General features: G+C 38.6%; 2 protein-coding genes across 10 annotated transcripts in view; one reads left to right on the top strand and one right to left on the bottom strand.

Moving 5' to 3' along the window:
- LOC111868650 (histone deacetylase HDAC1) overlaps window positions 1-9,220 on the top strand; it is a 28,087-nt gene extending 18,867 nt beyond the window's left edge. The window contains exons 6-10 of the mRNA XM_023859510.2: window positions 520-769; window positions 1,730-1,788; window positions 2,477-2,633; window positions 8,160-8,272; window positions 8,390-9,220. Coding sequence (XP_023715278.1) covers window positions 520-769; window positions 1,730-1,788; window positions 2,477-2,633; window positions 8,160-8,272; window positions 8,390-8,460 — 650 coding nt within the window. The 3' untranslated portion in view covers window positions 8,461-9,220. The remainder of the gene's footprint in view (window positions 1-519; window positions 770-1,729; window positions 1,789-2,476; window positions 2,634-8,159; window positions 8,273-8,389) is intronic.
- Window positions 9,221-10,620: 1,400 nt separating this feature from the next.
- Window positions 10,621-23,556, bottom strand: part of LOC111868649 (EGF and laminin G domain-containing protein) — a 143,374-nt gene continuing 130,438 nt past the window's right edge. For 4 of the 9 annotated variants that reach the window (XM_023859504.2, XM_023859498.2, XM_023859500.2 and 1 more), the window contains one exon: window positions 10,621-11,007. Coding sequence is in view for 6 of the 9 variants with exons in the window: in XM_023859498.2 (XP_023715266.1) it covers window positions 10,985-11,007 (23 nt within the window). In the remaining 3 variants the exon portion in view is untranslated. Of the gene's footprint in view, window positions 11,008-18,526; window positions 22,132-23,556 lie in introns of those variants that run through there. The other 5 variants (XM_023859495.2, XM_023859497.2, XM_023859509.2 and 2 more) reach the window with 4 other exon arrangements.

Genomic DNA, 23,556 nt, shown 5'->3' with positions numbered 1-23,556 from the left:
TTTGAAGGGGATTGAAGGTTTGTGCTTAAAATTTGAATAAATAGGTTTAAAAAAAATAAGTTTGGTTTCTTTTGGGTACCCCCTCGTTTAAACTTACTTTTATAACTACCCTTAGTATATTTCAAGCAAGCTTGGGCAACAGCAGACAGAATATGGTGTTTGCAACTAGCTGCAAAATAAAACATTCCTAGTAGCATTTTATTCCAGTGGAGAATTAAAATTTTAATTTTGAGATAGTACAGCCATTTTCAAAGAAATGTCAAACAAATGAGGCACTTTTCTATCTGTACTAGTAACTGAATGTAAAGCTCATGAAACAGATTACTTTAGCAGGAGTTTCTTAGCTATTTTGAGTATGAAAAGGAATCAGACTGTGCGTTTGCCAGATTTTAGCCCCTCTTAGCCCCAGTGCTCTTGACAGTCTGGAATCTGTACTATTTGGTGCTATCATGACTCTGTAAAAATTATAATGTGAAAGGTGAATTTAAAATAGCCTGGTGATTTTGTAATTTTGTTTAGGTCATGGAAAATGTGTGGAGTTTGTAAAGAAATATGGACTTCCATTCTTGATGGTTGGAGGAGGAGGTTACACCATACGAAATGTATCTCGGTGCTGGACGTACGAGACATCCGTAGCGCTGGGCACTGAGATTGCAAATGAACTGCCATATAATGACTACTTTGAATACTTCGGCCCTGACTTCAAGCTGCATATTAGCCCTTCTAACATGGCAAACCAGAACACACCAGAATACCTAGAGAAAATCAAGTAAGCCCATGTACAGAGCAGTTTGTTCATTTGTTTGCAACCGTATTACTTCCTTTTCATATAGCAAGACTGGATGGTTGGGTGGGTTCTCTCATATAATCATGCTACAGTGTGGTCCAGTTGGTGGTACCTCTGTGCCCAAAGATGTTTTAAACAAGAACACTTTACATACCTGTTTATGCAATAGCTGCTGAAGGCAGTGATCGGCATCCAAGCACATTTCACACTGATATAAATTTTGTTATAGGCATTGAAGTTTGCCCTCTATGATTTGTAAGATAATATTCTGGATTTGAATCTGTAAATCCCATGGAGTGTGAATTGTTTTCTATAGATTTTATGCCTAACTTCATTACTGACATGAAATATGTGTTGTCCAATACTGTATCTTGCCATGGTTGAACATCACACAAGGTATGCTTGAAGCTGACTGGTAAGAGGAACAGATATGTAGTGATTCACACAAATGAAGTGCACAGTTGTTATGGTGACTGTTTATTTTAATGCATGAATCATGGCCATCACATTCAGAGATGTGAATGTGTGTGATTTTTATGTCTAGGTAAACTTAAAATAGATGGTTGATAGAAATAATCCATCAGTTTGGAGGCTTTACAGATCAAAATCTGAAATGTTATTCTGTGATTCACAGAATTTGCTACATTGTTATGCATTGTGCTTGGATATTGGAGGAGATTATGTTCAGAAGCTGTTCTAGTTATTAGATAAGGAAAGTTTTATTAATGGAAACGTTTTCAGAATGGGGTAGCATATGATTTTCTAATCCAAGAAAACCTCACTGGCCACCATCTCAGCCTACAAAGAGGCAGTTAAATAATAAGGCCACAATTGGAAAATGAACTGCTGTGAAGATGTGGACCACAAATACTCATTTTTATGGAAATGTGTTGTAGGATTTTCATTTGTAGATCACTTTTGATTTGAGATTTATTCTTACAGGACGAGACTATTTGAAAATCTTCGGATGCTGCCCCATGCCCCAGGAGTTCAAGCACAAGGTGAATGGACAAAGCCTGTCCACATGTGGGCTATTAAGCTTTATCATGTGGCGTTTAAATTATAATAGCAGTTTTTAACATATCTCAAGAAATTATCAGTATTTGTAAAATAACATTCAGGAATATTGTTTCATGTTTTTTGTTACTATTGAATAACTTATTTTATATTGTAAATGGTATGTAAATTATCTGCACAGTATGAATTATAACAGTTACTATGACCTAAGATAGCTTGGTCAGTATAGTTAACTGGCTACAGGCTTGGGCACCAGGATCTGATTTGCAGGAAAGGCACTATTTTCTCCTTACTACCACATCCAGTCTGCCTTTTGGTGTTACTAATCCTCCTATTCAGTTGGTACTGGGGGGTTCTTTACCCTGGGGTGAGGCCATGACACTGAACTCTTTCCTCCATTTAGAGCCAGTTTTAGGAATACATATAGCTGTATTTCAACTCTACATACAAGATAGAGGGGCGGATAGAAGTGACAAGATGATATTTTCATTTGAAGGAGAAAGCTCTAGATCGCATCAAGTGGAGGAACTGTTTTGGAAGAGACTGTGGACCTGTCATCTTGACAGATTACAGATGAATGAATGCATGAAAGAACATACATCTTCATGGTTTAATTAAGTAGAGGAACAATTTTTCTTTCACTGAAGTGTTTACATATTTGGTTTCTTTCAGCAATCCCTGAAGATGCAGTTAATGATTCTGAAGATGATGAAGATAAAGCAAACCCTGATGAACGGTTAACTCAGGCTGCATTGGACAAGCGAATAGCACCTGATAATGAGTACAGTGACTCTGAAGATGAGGGGGAGGGAGGACGTCGAGATCAGAGGTGGGATACTACATTATAGTTCCTACCGGTTTCAGAGTTGATTGATATACAAAGTTTGTTGATAATGTTCCCAGAATTTGTAAGTAATTATATTTCAAGACTTACAGCTTACTTACACTTACCCCTTCAAAGTAATTTTCTTGAGCAGCAGTGTGCCACCCCATCATCTTTTGCATTTTTGGAAGCATTCATAGATGTTTGTTGTATTATCTTGGTCATATGTGTAATTATGTCCTGTACCATTTTAAATTTTCTTCTTTTCAGTGTCATTTTTCTTCAGGGAATCTTATAGGGATAGCTCAGGTGAATAGGCAGGTTGTGGAAGGAGAGGAATCAAATTTTTTGCCAAGAACTCTTGAAGAGAGAGCACTATGTGCTATGTGAGCTAGTGCATTGCCATAATAGAGGTGACACATTCCCTGCCATTTTTGTAAAACTAAATCCCTTGCACATCTCAGAATATACATATCATAAACTCGGTTAATGTCCGGCCCACTGGAATGAACTTATATTGAACTGTGTTCTGATGATTGAGATAATGATAAACATTGTTTCCACTTCTGGGCACACTTGCTTTCTTGGAACATGGTGAATCAGGCTTTTCCATAGCGAAGATTGTCATTTTGTTTCAGCATCATACTTATAAACGAGTGGGGTTGGGATACCTCAGTCTATAGTGATGGGCTACAGGCTGCAAGGCTGGGGTTTGATTCCCAGTATAGGCAAGATTTTCTCTTTTCCATAGCAACCAGACCAGCTCTGGGGTCCACCCAGCCTTTATCCAGTGGGCACTATAGACTCTTTCCCCTGGGGTTAAAGTGGCCAGTCATGAAGATTACCTCACTATACTTCTACTCCCTCATACATCTTCTTGGCATAGTGCTTAATTAATTAATTAATAAGCACAGGGATGACTTTACCTTTTACCTTTACTTATAAACCAACATTTATTTCACTTGAAGTATGCTTACACTTTCTTGGAAAGTGGTGAATCAGGCTCTTCCACAGTGTTATTTTGTTTTCAGTGTTATAGCCATAAATCTAAGTCTCAGCCCTGATGGTGACGTTTTTCAAGAAATATTCAATATCATTCACTTGTTGCAGCAGATCTTCACAAATTGAAACACATTGTGTGATGTTCAGTGAAGAGCATTGCCACAGATTTTTCTGACATGCAGTGCATTGATAAATCTGCTATTAAAATTTCATGACATGAGCCAGTGCATATTCCAGTTACTTCTATTTGCCATAGTCATCAATAATCAGAAAATCATCACATTTGAAGGTTGGACCTAAACTTTCATCGTGAACCATTGAAGTTCTTCTGTTCTGGAAACATTTGCCATTCATAGGTTTTAGTTTTACTCAGGCCATTTTATTGTAAGCTTCGCACAGCAGTTTTACCCAGTTTAACACCAGATTTCACACAAACAAGTGGCCATGACACTACAAAATGTCACACAAGCTGTTCGGAATGATTTACCATGTGCAGGTTACAGTCACGGCTCTCAGACATTCCACACTAATCCACATGTTCATCAGTGGTGGTGCTCCACATGGCCATTCTGGGAAGTTTTCAAACAAACCTTTTACTGTGCATAGTGGAAAGTAGAAATGCAGGGATTTTGTAAACTACCGCAACTCGGTCAGTCGAGTAATATATCCTGAGAGCATAGAAGACACCATTTCCAACAGTACTTCCATTCTTGCATGCAGACCGCTGCCTAGCAATGGCTCCAGTACTGTCGCGTGTTTACGATGCTGTTGCCTAGCAACAGATCTGTATGCCACAATATTTTGGATGCATGTTTTGCTGTTTGTTGTTGTTGTTGATGTCCTTTCTGTGTAAAAATGACATATAAGATGACAAACACTGCAGTGGAAATAACCATATACCATTAACCCTTCACCACCAGCTGCATTCAAATTCCTACTCAACTCCTGTGCCAGAGTATATTTAAATATTTAAATCGGAGAGTGCAACATTTCACTTAAAGTGTAATAAATTTGGAAAAAACTGGAGTTTTGTTTTTCTAATTTTCACACTACATTCAGAAATGTATATAGAATTGGTGTATTGATCCACACTTTAAAATGATTTTTTAGCACAGTAAGCCTATAAAAATTATGAATGATAATATATTACCTTAGAAGTTCAGCTGGGTGTGTTGTGAAAACATTCCACACACGGTCCCACATCACGCGTCACACCAGTACACAGTTTCTGACACACAACTCTCCATTTCTGTGGATTTGATTTCTTCGCAGTTGATGGAATGTTGCTCATAAAATTTCTATCTCTTAGAAGGGGCACTGTTTTGTCTGACGAATGTTTACCTGGCACTTTATGTTCTACAGCATTAGCAAATTTCACAGAGAGTCCCTCAGTTAACTGAATTCTGATTGACAGTTGATCTATTCTTTTCCTTGTGTTATTCCTACATGTTATCATTGCATTCAGAAATTTTCTTTTTGTCCCTTATAGTTTTACATATTCTCCCAATGGATTTTTGTGCTGTTCTCAATTCTGTCATTTACCACAGAATCAAGAAAAGCACAAACATCCATTTTCAGTGTCTAATTTCGAATCTGATAAAACTTTGTTCTGATTTGGTTTGAAGTAAATATATTCTCCACTGATCATGACACAACACAGCTGGCCACTTCATTCTTTGCGGCTGGCCTTGACTAACCAGACTGCATGATGAGTATTTATAGAACAAAGGGGAATTACAGTAGTACCATTCATACAGTGAACTGTTTACCATTTGCTGTGTAGCAGTCATAACACGTGTCAGAGTCACTGATTCTCCACATGTCTTCTCATAGTTACAGATACCAACGTTGAAGCAGCACAGTTCAGATTATGCCTCAAAGAGAATCAACTTTTCATTCAATCAGCATAGAGGATAGTACACAGATCGATCTCACATATTTAGTTCATAACAATTCCCCTAGGCAGGGGTAGGTTTGTATGGTAACAAGCGCACCAAGTGTTGAAACAGAAAACTTTTTCAAAGAATTCAAATGTATTAAACTCCCACAGGAAGTTCAAAGTGGGACAACAAATATATGAAATGATAGCCTGAAATTTCCTCTTTAATTTCATACCAAAAGAATTACTTTACATGAAAAACAATGGTTCAAAATACGAGCTGAAACATAGCATTACACTAAGTATACCCTGCAGCGACCCTGGCAGCGTGTGACAGAAGCCGCTGGCATGCCAGGTATGGAGCGCAGCACTGAAGGGTTAAAGGAAGACTTAAATAGCTCAGAAAATTACCATATATTCTGCACCTTTAAACAATATAAACAGGTCATTGAGGCAGTAACACCACCATATTCAAAATCGTATACCACCACTACAACCAGGGATAATAACACCATTAAACCACACACCCACAGCCAATATCAGACACAGCTTGATACAAACCACTGCTGCAAGTATGTTACACAAGAACAACAAACATACAGACGCCACAGTCGAGAAGAGACGGTGCATCATCATCAAGAGACAGACATTCACAAAAAATATGAACAAAAAATTTCCTAATACTTGTGCATTGATATACGTCATTAAACACTACCACTGCAGTACAATCCTAAACAGTATTATTTGATTGCAACCATCATAAATTAGTTTCACAGAAAGAAAAAGACATGAAGATCAGAAGAAAAATGAATAAAAATGAACAAACAATTTTAACATAAAAAAGTCAGCGCAGCCCTCCACATCACTTAATGCTCTACAAATACATGGCGATTTACAACATATTATTTTAAATTTTTGATAAATAAGTTTAGTTAGATATCTTTTAAGATACAAAGACAGTATAGCAATAACATCATTACTGCAGTACTATTCAGCAACAGTCAGACAAATTTAGTATGTGTTATTTAGAATACATATGTAAAAACTGGTTATATATAGCAACAATAGCAGTTATGCTACAAATAATGTAAATGTAGCCTTAGGATCATGTGATGTCAAAACAGGTCACAGCAATGAAATTATTTAATTTAATCATTCCAGCTGCGGTGTGTCCCTGGGGTTCACTCAGCCTCTCGCGTAAATGAGTACCAGGAATTAATTAAATAATTTTTTGGGGAGTAAAGCGCAGCTGGCGCATAAGGCTGATAACCTTACCGCCATCTTTGAGCCAATTGTCTAGATAATGTGGGAGCCTCAACGTCTCACAACCCTATGGGCCTTCACAGCCTGGTACAGGGATAGCTTTACTTTTACCGCAGTCAGTAATTTCATGGATGTGGTTTTGTCACACTATATTACAAGATACGCACATACACTTACACATACCCACATCCTCCCTCAAAATAGTTACCGTTAGCTGCTGGAAACACTGCTGAAAGATATTTGCAGGAAGTTCCCATACGGCTTCCCTCGTGGCAGTGATGATCTCCTCCGCTGACTGAAATTGACACACACGTGTCAAGTGGGGAAAGAAATCCCATGGTACGAGATCAGATGAGTATGGAGGGTGTGGCAAACAGTGACCTGTTGTTTTCCCAGCTCCTGTTGGACAAGCACAGAGTGATGTGCAGGGGCGTTGTTGTGTAGCAGCAGCAGCCAGTTGTTCCTGTGCCAAATGCTTAACTACAAATTGAATTGCATAGATGGCGAAGGATCTCCTTGTAGTGGTGCTTCTTTACACTTGCTCCTTCTGGGATGAATTCCGTATGAACAGTTCCAGATGAGTCAAAAAACAGTTCAAGCATTACCTTGCCTTTTGACCTGTCCTGTCGCGGTTTCTTCTTTCTTAGCAATGATGGCGATTTCCAGGTGGCTGATCGTTACTTCAGCTGCAGATCATACAGAAAACACCTTGTTTCATCTCCAGTTATTATCCAGTTGAGAAACATCTCATCTTTGTCAGCACTATCGATCAGGTCACTACAAATGCTCATGCAATCGTCATGTTGGTCTTGTGTCTGGAGGAGTGGAACACTGCTGGGTAACAAGAGACATGTTCAGGTCATCAGACAGAATTCTGTGGCAAATATCATGACTGATCCCTGCTGCTCCTGCTGCAATTTCATCTAGCATTTGGGAGCAGTTGCCATGCACCAACATTGCAACATCTTGGATCTTGAATTCACTTCTGACCATTCTTGGCTGACCAGTATGCTCATCATCTTCCATACTCTCTCCCCCTTGTGTAAAACGTTCATGCCACTTAAACACAGCCCTGTGGCTGAATGCTTCTTTGCTGTATGCCTGCTTGATCATCTGAAACGTTTTGCTAGTGGATTTGCCCAATTTTTTGCAGAACTTGGCATTTTCCTATTGCTCAAATTGCCACATTCTCAAGTTCCTCCGCTCACAGACAACGACACTTGTTATTATGAGATTTTTCCATCTCCTTGGCCTTCCAAGTGACTACTTTGCATGAGGTTCCTCCCAACAGTTTGTAGGTGTTTGTCTCTTACATGTGAAACAGTAAATAAGTGGACACTGTCAGAGCAGCTGGAGTAGGCAGCTCAAATGAAATTTTATTTCTGCAGGTCATTTAAGGGCAGAAAACGTCCCCGTTTGGACAAACTGGACACAAAACAAGAGAAGCAGGATGTTGATGACAAAGTGAAGCTTGAGGATGCCACCAAAATGGACACCAAAGGTAATGGAAGCTGTGAACAGCTCGATGCATGAAGATACAATTGCTATTTATAATAAAGCTTTTGAGCTAACTACAAACAAATGGTTTAATTTTGAAGGTGACTGTACTTGATTTTAGGAGAAAGTGAGAAAGACGACAAGACTGGCATCACTGAAGACATGAAAAAGGATTCCGGACTGAATGCATGATAACAGGACTGTCACCAGCTAGATTTTGTAAATGTACAGGATGGTACAAATTTTTATTATTCATACCATTTTTAAAGCCGTCCCTCCAAGTATAATACACACAGGACATATTCACCAGCAATGTTCGGTGTAGGAGGGAAAATTGTGGCAGTTATATGGTAGAGAGTAATCACGCAGAAATGAATAATTAAATTGTTAAGGTGAACTATTTATATATTGTATTATTTCACATTAAAAAGAAAATGTAATTACTTAATATGAAAATAAAGGACAATAGGAACAACACATTAAAAGAGCGGTGCATATGCGCAAAACGGTGTCTTTATGATGGAGAAAAGACATTCCGGTTCTTTATTTATTTATAATCTCTTACTTTGTGTTTGTTTCCCTATTTTCCTCTATTTTTATATTCATTTTATTATAATATGTAAGGGATTTATAATTCTGTAACTTCATGTATCTTTTGTAAAATGTACTTAAATTATGATTGATTCTTACCCTTCTAATTAACTGTTAAGTTCTTTGATTAGAAGCACGAAGACAGATGTTTTAAATCATAAATTCCAATAATTTTCCTGTCCGTATAAGAAGAAAATATCAACATTTTGTCATAGATTTGCATACATCGTAAGTGGGTGTTGTTAGGACTTGTTCATGATTGAACTGAAGGGCAGATGCCATTGAGAAACATGGACATGAATTTGACTGTCTTTTAGTTGCCATTTGTAACATGTAAAAATAAATGCTTCATACTGTTGAATTTTACTATCTTAATGGAAAATATGCTCTCTGGACAGTTTTACATATACAGTGCAACCTTCATATAGCATGCATTCAAGCAAATGAGATCTAAAAGTTTATGATATGTTAATACAGTTATTAGGGACATATCATCCTAATTTTTATTTCAAACAATAATTTGGAGATGTCTGACCCTCAGGTAAGGTGCCTACTGTGTTGGGCCCAATTGATATAACTAATTCCTATCACTGGACAATAGAAATTAGATGACATGTTGTATGTGGCATGCAAGACAAAAACTGTTTGTGTGAGTTAAGATTCAGCCAGATGCATGTGACCATAGGTGCAAGATCTCATATATATATATATATATATATATGGGTGAATATGTCTTTATTTTAACTCCCACAGATGGTTTATGTATAAAGTGCTATTTCTGGTGTCCGATGGGGACTAGCTGAATTGATTGGACCCAATACAGTAGGCTTTTTACCTGAGGATGGAGATGGATTGTAGTCTCCAAAACTTCCTTTCAGATAAATAATTAAGACAATGGATAATGTCCAGAAAATTGAGCATTGTAAGAAGTTAAACAATTCATAAAAAATGCTCATTGTAATTGATACTTATAATATCTGACAGTGGTTCAAATGTATAATCCTAAGGTCTGTCTTCTAACTTCTGGTTTTGTGTATTACAATGCAGCACTGTGGTTTAAAAATATTAATGTAGGCATGATATTATTTAACGTTTTTTGTAGTAGTTATCATAAAGTGTAATTCAACATTCTCAACATCTTGAGCATTATCTGAGCTGAGACACAGAGGTAACTTTTAGGCTGGGGCCACACAAGTGCACAAAGTACATCCATTGCAGCGAACGTACTTTATGACAGACGTTGCTGAGGACACCACACAGTTGCAGAATGTGGTACGTAGTTTTTTGTCTGCAATGGAGCCAGAAGAAAGCATAGCATTCGCCTTTCTTGTTTAATTCTACAACGGACATCATGACATTTGTTACAACAGACGCATTTTGTTTGTGCTTGTGTGGCCCCAGCCTTATACTTACATATACTCTTGTATTTGCATCTGACCACTAGTTGGAAGACATCCTTTACAAATAAAAGTTACGCTCACTTCATGTGCTTCCTCACAACATACGAAGATAAAGTGGACCCAACTCTTACATACACTGCATTACAGGCTGGTTGTAACCATGGCAGTCACCACACATTTTGTGTGCAAAATGTTCGACTTTTCCCCTATTCATGGTTCTATCAACTGATATTGCATTTAATCCTTCCTATCAAAACAACATGAAGAATACTAATTCCAGATCTTTGTTCTCTGCATTGCACGTTTGTTTTTGGTTGCTTGTCTTCCATCACGTAGAACAGTTTATCTGACTTTATCCTTGTTACTCAGAATGGTGAATGGATCAAAGATATAAGTCCATACAGTCTTCCTGTTTTGCTCTTTGATGAACCACCAGCGTAACAGACATCATTTCATGCTTTGTATTCAGGACTAAGCATTTCCATTTCATTGCCAGAATTAAGGCTCAACACTTTTTAGACAACATGCAGCACAATGACAGAAGCATTCTGTATTGTCATTCACTAGCCACACATTGTAATACACAGTGAAGCAAGTAAAATCTGAAAGTTTGTGATGGTGGTATGTTAATACAGTTACTGACTTTTTGAACATTATCCAGCTCCCTGTTTTGTTATTTAAAACAATGATGTGCCACATGGTCCAGTAAGATCACAACAATTTTTTCACCATCTCAACAGCCTTCGACCTAGAATCACAATGAAAGTGGAAGTTAAAAATTCTCTTCGTTTCTTGGACATCTTGGTTATGAAGAGGGGTCCTAATTTAGCCACAAAAGTGTACTTCCAGGATGTAATCTACATTTTGAGTCCAACCACTCCCAAACATGAAAAGAGGAGTCATTCATACCTTAAGTCAGCAGAGCTAATGTCATATGCGAGTATCAGAAGGATTTTGACAGGGAAAATAAGAATATAAAACATGATCTGATACTTAATGAATAACCACAAGAATATATTCATTCCATAATGAAACCAAGGGGAAGCAAGCATCCTTCACATACAGTATATCCTGGCATGGTCATTATCTCATGTTAGGGTATTTAAAAAAAATTCAGACATATTAGAAACCGCTTCAGTGTTAGGCTCATTTTCACAACTGAATATTCACTCTGTGGGACATTGATAAATACTGGACCTGTTAGATATGTCCAGCAGATGAAGCAGTGTATATACTTTTTCCGTGTGATTGTGGTAAATGTTACATTAGCAGAACAAGCAGACATTTAGAAATATGCACTAAGGAGCACAAAACAGTCTGACACAAGGTATGCATGAAAATCAAAATTCACCCAACATGCATAGGAATAAGAGGCCACAAGATACATTGGAAAGAATGGAAGGGCGTGCAGATTGAACTGAACACCACTTACACCACCCATGTCTCTTGTAGCTCTTGCAGTCAGCCAAACCAGTTTAGACATCTCTCCCATCGTTGAGCAGCAGTCAGAAAATTACAACTCCACCCCTTTCAGAATATATGGAGAGGTTACGTTTTTATGCTGGTACTATACAAGTTATGTCCCAAAAGTCATGAAATATATACACCCCCAATACGTGACAATATATATATATTTTTTTTTAATTTATTGATGATATCGGTACAAAGTGTTAATATTCTTCAAAGTATGGTCCATGAGCATCTACACATTTTTTCCACCGACTCTCCTATGCCCGGTACGCCCCCTCAAAGGCCTCGACGGGAACCTCATTTAAAGCTGTTGTCACCACTGTTTGGATAGCCTGAATGCTTTCAAAACGGCGTCCTTTGAGTGCATTCTCAATGAGGTTCAATTTCCACACGTTCCTTCAATTCACTCGCGATCAACACTCGATTGGCCTTTTGCTCGTCGGTCAACAATTTGGGGAACAGCTTGGCGCACACCTTTTGCATGTTCAATTCGTCCATAAAGATGCGATGCACAACGGTTTTTGGAATGTTCAGAGTGTCTGCTAACAACCGGACAGTCATTCGACGGTCAGTATTCAACAAATCACGCACATGAGTCACATTATCATCGGTTTGGCTTGTTGATGGCCATCCAGAGCGGGGGTCATCTTCCACTCCTTCTTGGCCCTCCTTAAACTTCTTCACCCACCTTGTAACTTGCACATATGATAGAGAAGACTTCCCGTAGGCTTGCTTAAGCAGTTCGTGAGTTTCGGCAGCTTTTTTATTGAGCTTTGTGCAGAACTTGACTGCCCAACGTTGTTCGAAAGTATCCGCCATCGCGCGCCGTGACGTGGTCACAAAACACAGGTTCACTAAATCAGCGATACTGACGCCTCCGATGCTCGAACAGACTGACTTTTGGCTCGCTGTGAAGCTAAAGCCCCCCCCCCCAATCCAACCAGTTCCAGCGTGCTCCGACCAATAGGAGCGCGGGAAAGAAATATATTTCATGACTTTTGGGACACACCTTGTACAGATGCCTCATTTAAGTACTGGTTTTATTTTTTCTCGTAGGTCCTGTTTGGTATTTAGAAATTTTTGTCTGTCAAATTTTAATATTCGGTACTTTTTCTGTATGCACATGCATGTGTGTCTTATCTCTGATTTTAAAGGTCAATACACTGCATCCTGTAAATAAGTTTATTATATTTGCTTTAGAATTGGGCTGTAGTATTGGCTTGTGTTTTAGTAGTACTCTGATTTTATGGACTTTGACTCTTAAATTATCCATGGCCATAGGGGTGCAAGGCATCGCGTATGTGGGGTTTTGTAATGTGTACTTTAGCTTTCACTAATGTATTGTGTTGTGTTTGGTTTATATATTCTCTATTGAATTCGCTTTGGTGTCCAGAGATAGGGACTAGTTCTATCAATTGGGCCCAACTGAGTAGGCTTTTACCTGAGGATGGAGACAGTCTGCAATCTACAAAACATTCTAAATAAAAAAACAGGACAGTGGGCAATGTCCAGAAAGTCAGTAATTGCAGCATGCAGCAAGTTGAAGAGACATTCAGCTGATGTCATGTGATAGATATTCCTTATTGGCTAAAATTTGGAGGTCATTCTACTTGAAGGAGTAAAATCACATGAAATGTGACCCTGAAAACATTGTCCCCTACTCTGACAATCCTACTTTTATGAATCAGCTGTTCTTTTGAAGTCATTATATTGGGTCTTCTCTTGCCCACCAATTAATTCTGCCTTAAAGTCAAGTAAATTCCCCATTCAGACAACAGTTAGAGTTTGGAATGCAGACAGGCTCACTCATAAAACAGCCAGTGCAAAAAGGTCACAGCTAATTAGGAACTACTCTTAATAAAGAAAGTGCCTAAAGGGCCCTCCTTTTATGCAAAATTTCTTTACATGTGCAACATTAAGAAGTTTGCGGCGCCAATCATTTTTGTTACTGTAGTGAAATTTTTGTTGTATTCCACACACATCAAGGTTACCCTGTAGTTTCAGGTGTTCCCCTCTGAGCCCAAAAATATTTCAGAAGGCATAATACGGTGGAACCTCGGTATTCTGAACTCTTGTTAATGTGGACTGACGGTACCACCAAAAAGGAAATCAGAACCTCCAAAAATTACTAATTTAATCTAATTATCTTACTTCCCTGCAGTAAAAGTGAACTCTTGTGAAACGTGGTGTCATTGGACCTTCCTCTACGGCTGTGAAAAATATATCCCAGTTACAACTTACCCTGAGCCCAGTGTGTAGTCACATGGCCACGAGTTCTGGTTATTGTTTACTTACGGCAGCTATAAAATAACCAGAGAGAGACTGTAAATGTTAATCACCTTCAAAGTGGGCCCCTCCCCGATCCCCACACTGCTTCATGAAAATTTTTCCACTGTTGGAATGCTGCAGGTCCTTTTCTGATAACTTCGTTATTACCTCTCACTTTTGGCTTCACTGCCTCTACGGACTCAAAATGGGTTCCTTTTAATGCAGACTTGATCTTTGGAAATAAAAATAAGTCACATAAGGCTAGGTCAGGTGAGTAGGGTGGATGTTCCAATACGTGGATCTTGTGCTTCACCAGAAACGTCTTGACAGACAAAATGGGTTCCTTTTAATGCAGACTTGATCTTTGGAAATAAAAAAGAGTCACACAAGGCTAGGTCAGATGAGTAGGATGGATGTTCCAACACATGGATCTTGTGCTTCACCAGAAATGTCTTGAGAGACTGTGTTGTATGCCGGCACATAGTCGTGGTGAAGAATCCATGAGTCTTTCTTCCACATTTCAGGTCTTCTTCTCACATGTTCACAAAGGATTATCAGAACCTCCTTGTAGTAGACCTGGTTAACAGTCTGACCTTCACGCACCCAATCAATGTGAACAATCCCTCGGATATCGAAAGAAACCATCATTGCTTTGAAATTTGACTTGCTCTTCCATGCTTTTCTTTTCTTGGTGACCTGGGACTCTTCCAATGCATGGATTGGTGCTTAGTTTCTGGATCATACTGAAAAAAAAAACCATGATTTATCACAAGTATTACATTTCCTAAAAAGTATGGGTCATTTTCAATGTTTTGAAGGATGTCAGCACAAATGTTCATTTGAGTTTCCTTTTGCTCAGGAGTGATGATTCCTGGTACCAACTTTGAGCATACTTTTTTCATGTTCAAATGTTCATGTGAAATCTGTCAAATGCTTTGTTTACCAATGTCAGCTAATTCAGCAACTGCTCAAATGCTCAGGCAACGACTTTTTCATTGTTAGCATCTGTATCAATCTGCAAGCACGACCAGGACACAGATTGTCTTCAGTCTCTTCCTTTCCAGCTTTAATGTACTACTCAAAAACTTGTGTACAAGATAGACACTCATCACCATAAACTTCCATCAACAAATGCAACCGTTGTAGCAGATTTTCCAAGTTTTGTGAGGAATTTCACATTGACACGTTGCTCTAACACTGAACATAATTCCATCGGAGCTCACATACATGGTCCACTTCTAACAAAGGCTACTACCACACTGTTGGTCCTATGGCCATGGAAGTGGTAGTGTTGATGCAGGGGACAGGGCAGGCCAATATGCCACCACAGGGAGTTGGCAAAAAATCAGTCTGGTTATTTTATAGCTGCACCTCATATGTATAAAATGTATCTATAAATCTTTTGAATAAATAATTTTGCCAAAATATCAAATTTTTATTTGAAGTCTGTAACCTGAACAGTTAGAAAGTCTGAACACAGCAGTGCTTTACTTTGTCTGGATTATCGAGGTTACACTGTATTATTATACTTTGTTCGTGGTGACAGGAATGAATGTAAGCACAGATGAGAAAGCAACTATAACATGCAAAAAGTCTGGTTGACAGTAAACCTGTGTGCATGTATTTTCCATCTGTACTACAGTCAAGTCGGCAAAAGAACAGATATTTCTCCATGTGTTTACCTAGCAGCTACTCATATATCCCTGATGTGCCATCTGCCCACTCTACAGTCTTGCAGTGTAGGTAGGATAAGGACGCAGATGGCCGATATATCATGTGTATTGTGTATATTGAAGGTGTTTACATTTTGTCATGGTTGTGGGGCTTGTGTAACTGTGACCTGGAGAGCTATGCCGGCGGTAGTCTAACTACCAGTAGAGTCACCCATGCCGGAAAGGTCAAAGGGTAGAGTCCAGACTACAAGATACCAAGGTTGGGGGTTGGGCATGAGGCTAACAGCCTGATACTGTAAAGAGAATTCTGTTCAGAAACCTAACAGCCAGCCTTGGGTCATCATGCGTGGGTCCATTTCTATGGCAGCACGCACTGGTTGTGGAGACTGGTTATAGAGGAGGCCTAGGCTCACCCAGGGCTATAGCTCCAAGTGGTGGGTAGGTAGGAAGGTATTGAGTATACTGAGATAACTATTATGGGTTTGTCTCATGAACATAAATCATGTTTTACTGATCATTACAGACAAAATATCCCTGTAACAGGCTGTGGAAGCCCATAGGTTTGTGAGATGTTGAGGCTCCCACATTTTTCTAGACAATCAGCTCACAGATGGTGTTGAACAAAATATCCCTGTGCTTAATTAAGCACTATGTCATGAAGATGTACAATGTATGGGGGAGTGGATGTATAGATCCACACTTTCTTGACCTTGACACTAGTTGGAGGTGAGCGGTCAGCTTCACGCCCCAGCCGCTTTATCCCCAGGGAAAGAGCCTACAGTTCCCATTGCATAGGAGGCTCGGTGGGCCCCAGAGCTGGTCTGGATGATGTGGAGAAGACAAAATTCTTGACCTTACCCAGACTCAGACTCTGACCCCTCAATCGTCCAGCGCTTTGCCACTAAATATATAGGCTACTTACAATGGTTTTTAAGGCTGATGTCAAAACTTACATTTTTATAACAAGTAAATTTATTTTATGATATAAAATCTAAGTTTCAAAATAAAGCTGTATTGCCTAAAAAGACTTGTGACGTCCATTTTATAACTTCCCTGAACATGTTTTCAGTAGCTTCTATAATTCGGACTTTCACTAACTTTGACAACGGATCGCCCCCAGTTAATCCAAGTTATAGAGGTCTTGCCATATTTAAATTCAATGCAGTTAGTTTCCCCTCCCCATCTTCACCTACACACTGAAGTGAACCCTAAATATAGGTAATACTTGGTCACTCTGAGAAAGTAATTTGATTACTGATGGCTTTTTTTGCCAAGGAACACTTCCTTAATTTTAAATAAAATGTACCATACATTCATACCTCACTAACTTCGCATCAGTAGAGCCCTTCTTGGCATTTGACATCATACTGACTACCGCTGTATCACCGGAAGTGATTCTCCATGATCCTAGAATATGTGTTCCATGCCTTCAGCATATACTGAACAGTTCATAAATGGATTTACATGTTGCACTAATTCTCAGAAAACTGTGAAGGTAGATTGATGCTGCGACTGTGCTTCAGCATTTTGTATGTTTAAAGAAGATATTGTGGATTGAATTCCTGTGGCTCAGGACAGGGGCCAGTGGCTGGCTGTGAATATGGTAATGAACCCTTGAATTCCATAACATGTTGATAATTTGACTAGCTGAGAAACTGGTAGCTTCTCTAGAAAGGCTCAGCTGTATGGAGCTGGTTAATATTTAGTATTACCGCTTTCAAAGTGATTGCATGAAACTGATGTTCATCAAGGGTGGAGTCCTGAAGCAACCCCTATCTGTTCTGTGGGATCATTTGGACTGTCTATGTTTCCATGTTCAGATAGTAAGATACTTACTCTGTGAACTTGGTAGCTACATTAACCTTTATCACCAGCTAAGTCATAAAGGGACTGGCTCTATCTTAACCTTAAGGTAAATGGAAAGTGTACCTATTCAGTGGGGGCACCGTGCTACAAGCCGGAAGGTCGTGGGTTCAAGTCCCGATGAGGTCACTGGATTTTTTCAATTGACCTGATCCCTCCAGCCGCACTATGGCCCTAGGATCGACTCAGCCTCTAACAGAAATGACTACCAGGAATATTCTTGGGAATAAAGGGCAGCCGGCACGTAAGGCTGACAAGCTTACCGCCATCTATGAGCCTATTGTCTAGAAAATGTGGGAACCTCAACATCTCACAACTCTATGGGACTCCACGGCCTGTTACAGGGATACCTTTACTTTACATTTTTACCAATTCGATGGGGCACAGATGATAAATCCAGGCGTTATCAGTACACCCACGTCTGTATTTCAGTAAAATGAAAGGGTACTTTAAGAGGCACATTAATAAAGCTAATCGTCATTAGGCCCAGTAGTGAGAGAGGCTGGCTTTATGTCTATCTTCAGGTAACAGAAAAGCGTACCTACTTTGTGATGCCCACTTGACAAAGCCAGCCCTTATCACTTGTCCTAATGATGAGGGAGGCTGGTACTATGCCCATCATCAGATAAAAGGAAAGCGTGTCTACTCTATGGAGCCCACTGGAAAAAACCTAGACTTTCATCAATAGGCCTAGTGAAGAGGGGACCCTCTCAATTTTCCAGTAATATGAAAGTGTATGTACTTCTTGCAGCCCAATAAATAAAGCAAGTCTAACGACATGGGGGCCAGCTCCACCTCAGTCTTTAGGTAATAGCAAAGTGCATCTACCCTGTGGCTCCACTGCATAAAGCCAGACCTTCTCGCTAGGCCTAGTGATCAGTAGAAGCTCGCTTTATCCCCCCTTACCATCTTCAGGCAGGAGGGAAGCATACGTGCTGTGCGGGGTGCATTAGTTAAACCTAGTTTATCTGTATCTAATCGATTTCACAATAGTTATGCTTTCCTTTTTTCAATTTATTCTGTAAAGAAACAGCATTGAAAGAAAATGTTGCACTTTGACATTACATAATTTAATAAAATAACATTCACTTTACTGAAGCCAATTTTTATAGACGCTGCCTGCGTGACTGTTCACTTTGGCATAAACCTCACCCTCTTATGCAGATGTATGGGAAGAGTAAAACAATGAAGACAAAGCTGACTAGCCCATTTCATTGAAGAGATAAATAATGAAAGTTCCGTTAAAAACTACTTAACATTTTATATATGCCTTTTTTGTTGTGGTTCTTTCATGATTTTGCCCATAACTAGCCTGTTGAATGGTAGAATGATAGATGAGTTGGAAAGAATTTGGAAGCAGGCATGGCCTAGTTGAGGTACTATCCTTGACCTGCCAAATATAAGTAAAGAGCGTTACAGCTATGCCAAATCATATTACCTAAATTTTGGTCATAAATTGCATAATATTATTCATTTCATTAGCCTCTGATCTGTCAGGAGACAGTTTTATATATAATCATTGGTGGAACAATTCATGATTATTATTTTGGATATATAATGTATTTTTCTTATACACTCATGACATCATTGGAGTTTTCAATTGACCTAATCCTTCTAGCCACACTATGGTCCTCAGGTTGACTCAGTCTCTAACAGAAATAAGTACCAGGAATCTTCCTTGTGCTAAAGGATGAAAGGTGAACAAGGCTGACAGCCTCACTGCCATCTGTGAGCAGACTATCTAAAAAATGTGGAAGCCTCAACATCTCACAACCCTATGGACCCCAACAGCCTGTTACAGGGGTAACCTTTTTCTTCACATTGGAGTGACCAACTAGTGGGTTGGTTCATAACTGTATAGTAGTCAGATCATGGGTTGCATAGCCCACTGTGGTGGGGTAACCACCAGAGGGTATTTTCATAACTGTACACAAGCAGAACTTTTATTATACTTCCACTCTGCAGACCAGCCATAGCTATCTTAATTAGCCATGTGAGTAATATTTTAAGATTTGAATTTCATACAGAGGATTAACTGGCAATACATCAGGCACAGTTATAAAATGAACCACTAGAACTGTCAAACAATGAATGCAACTCTTGCTGTACATACTGATGTCACATTTAAATACAATTTCACATTGGCTTTGGTCAGTTGTCTATTTTCTCTTCCCACTTAAATTTTATCAAAAATCGTAGTTTAGTGTATCTGCGCCACTCTTGAGATCATCCAAATAATTTTCAAACTGGAAATCTTCATACCTAAGGATGAAAATAAAACTGACTACAAGCATTTGTTCAGATATATCTACAATTCTAATACACACTTCACTCACTGTTCATGTTACATAACAAATACAGCAGCAGTAAAACTGCTAAGTCAGATGTCAGTTAACTTAAACACAACTGGCTTGTTCCGCATGGTCTGTCAAACCAGCTGAGAGAAACTGAACAGTATATGAAACACAACACCTGGCCTGATATGTCAGTCACCATACACAGCATTCTGGAGCACCATATGCTCACACATGCAAGAACAGATGTGGTACTTTGCAACATGAACTCTGAAAGACACTGGCTGATTTCACTAAGCATCATTTCATAAATACGTAGCTCTACATATCTTCACAGTTGAATCATTCGAACAAAATGTTTTTGTATAAAGAAACTGACAGGGATGAAAATAGCAATACATAAATATCTGATAATTTGAACATATCACCCAAAACCTTAAATGTTTCATATACATTTCTCATAAGTGTTTTTGAAATGTCTCGTTATTGCTAACATCCAGAATATTATCAAATAACTGTCCTTTTCATGCATACTTGCCAAATCTGTGAATATTATGAACAACATTATTAGTGCTACTTATTATTGTAAACAGTGGTCCCTAGCTCAGGCAGTTGGTCACTGGCTTCTCACTGTGGAGGCGTGGGTTCAATCCCAGGATATTTAGTTAATGCATGATTTCTGGTGGATAAAAATGGCGATAGGGTAGCTCTTTTCTCCAAACAATTCAACTCTTCCCACCCATGATCTTTACTTATCTGTCAAGACGATCAGGGGATGGTTCTAAAGGACTCGAGCCTCATTCCACTACTACAACAAACTACTACTACCACCACCACCACCAGACAATATGTCCTGCTGATAAATATTGTTGAAATGTAGCAATTTTAATGTGCTGAAAATGAGCAAGACAAAAACGATCTTCAGAAATAAGTTAAGGGTGGAATAAACTATTTTGGGGGGAAATCAAAATATTATACAGAATTCTTGGAGATAATAACAAATCTTGCATTATTAACTAGCCTTACTATAACCCATAATAGAAATTCATCATCTAAAGTCATTAATTTAATCACAGTATCTTGTTTGCCACCATGTGACTTCCCACAACTGAAAACCGGATGTAATCAAATGAAACAGAGGTAACTGGACGTCTTTATGTGTGAGGACTGACAATACTAATAAACTGACACTAAGGTAGGTAAGGTATGGAGGTATGGAGCCCCTAGCCCAGTCTGAATTGCAGTTAATTATTCCTGCATTCACCTTCCACTCTCCCTCAGGTTTAGGTTGAGAGGCAGTAACCTAAGTGTCAGAGCGATTCTTCCCAGCTGTTTTATACCCCAAACCAAAATTGTTCTGACAGGATCTTCTGACTTAAGCTAAAACAGTCTGTTAAACATGCAACCTGCAGACCACTATCATGTAGCTCTTTTAGGTAGTGGAAAATAACATTTGGGTGGCCCTTACATTAAAACAAACACATGTTAATAGGTCTGTCAAAAATGACACAATCTTTCATACTCCAGGAAATAATTTCAACATACATATAAGACTGAAATGTTATTTATGGACCTTGGAGTCCCTCACTAGGGGTGAATGAATTATTTTAAATCTTGGGATCAATATAATTAACTTAATAACAATGTTAACAGTCAATATTAATTACAAATAATTACAATTAAACTTTCAATATCACACAGTTTCAAATCCACAGAGATTATAGAATGGTCCAAGGGTCAGATGAGTTTAACAAGTGTGGGTTCTTTTCAGCACTAAAATATGGTTCTTCTAATGATCCCCCACAAGCTTTGGTAGATCCTCGTGATCCGAGGTTAAGAACCACTGAGAGAAACAGTAAAAAGATATATCATGTGAATTCTGCCCAGTCTCAGGAGCTACAAGGAGACACTGTACCCTGTGCCAGTATCTCAACTGCAAAGCTACTGAGTCCACTGTCAGATATGCTGTATCCACCCCTGTAAGTTTCCTGCTCCTTTCATGTAACTGGTTACACTACTTGCTCCTTTAGCTACCACGAACTTTCAAAAACAGCAGACATTTCCATATAATGCATGTGGCCAAAGACACCAGTCCCACACAAGATGCACTTCAATCAATTGAAAGTACAGACTCCTTGCTAGCACGTGTTGTGTTGGGTGACTGCAGTCGTGGTCCACCCAAGTAGCTTATCGGGTTCCCAAATGTACGATGTTCTTCTGATAAGAAAACTGGGGAGAGTGTCGCCCCAGGCACCAAAGCTCTTGGTTTAACAGAAATTGGATCAAGATCTGATGTTACTGAATCTGGAAGAATATTTGAGAAAGGATGTATGTTGTGTAGTTAGCTCTGAGAAATACTGTTATCAAGTGGTCTGTTACTATGGTTTTCTTTCACAAAATAATTTAATAGTGGGGAAGTCATGTTCACCTGCTTCTTCATCCACATGTTTTGCCTCTAAGAATACTGAATGAATTTTGGTAATTTTTGGGTGTGGGGGGGGGGAACGTACACTAAACAGTCATGTAAATTTAATTTTGGTTTTTATTAGTCCATCATAATTACTACTTTACATGACATAAATTAAACCTCATAAAATATCTCAAAAACGGTTGATCATACAAAAATTGAATTACGTGATATAAAGCATGAATCCCATTAAGATATACATTTTATCTGAAAGAGTTTTTGATATGGTATTTAATTAACTGCAACAGAAAATATTTTGAATAGCTTTGCAACAATAGACATGCATGCAATAAATAAATATTGAGGCCAATAAGAGAACTAAATGACAAATAACATGCTTGGAAAATAATTATACTCCACTGGAGCACACCTTTCAACAAGAGGCCAACACAAAATGCTGTTACTGATGGACTGATCCTACTTAATTCCAACTTTTATTTGGTAGGAGTGCACAGTTACTGTTAACAATGAAAAGAATTAAAGAGCAGTATGTTCTATAGAAACACAAAAGATAATATACACACACACAAAAGAGAACTGAGAGAGAGAGAGAGAGAGAGATAAAACCACTGTTAAACTACATCCTGTCCTCTACTGAACATCTAAGATATCACAGTGATCCAAAGCAAGGTTCAGCCTTCCAAGTTTAAAATTTAAAAATAAACCACATGCTCAAATTTTAGCTCTCTTGGCTACTGAATGCAATAAAGTCTTCTCAGGTGATCAACTGTACCAGCGCAGAACAAAACCTCCAATTTTGTTTCTATCAGGGACTGTGGAGATAAGTGACAAAAATTGGTTAATAATACAGCAAAGATTAGGAAAATAAAAGGCTGTATAGTCTGTTGTTGACCAATGAGGACTGGGATCCATTAAGTATGCAAGTTAGAAAATTCTTATTACCGTTCAGACCTGTCTTCATAACGCATACAAAGACACTCTTTGAACCATTGGAGTTTCATTCTGTATTGACACAGATGATCACTTAGAAAGACTGATTTAAAATATTACTTCTCTTGAACTCTGTCCAACACTCCAGCATTCACAAAACTGTTTTTTGGTTCTATGTCAGATTCAGTCTGATAACTTTGTAATTCAAGGAAAATCAATTTAAATGTTGCAAGTTGTATGTCAAAATAAAGAGAAATCACAGAATTGACAGAAACCTTGTTAATCTAAAATTAATTAAAATCATGATCTGCAGGATGAGGGGTTAGATTTAGGCCACCACCACCACATTTGTAAATAGAAAGATACATCTC

The sequence above is a fragment of the Cryptotermes secundus genome, unplaced genomic scaffold (assembly GCF_002891405.2).
Source record: "Cryptotermes secundus unplaced genomic scaffold, Csec_1.0 scaffold696, whole genome shotgun sequence".
NCBI classification, from domain to species: domain Eukaryota; kingdom Metazoa; phylum Arthropoda; class Insecta; order Blattodea; family Kalotermitidae; genus Cryptotermes; species Cryptotermes secundus.
The sequence above is the reverse complement of the archived record's forward strand: the minus strand, read 5'-3'. Positions and strand labels throughout refer to the sequence as shown.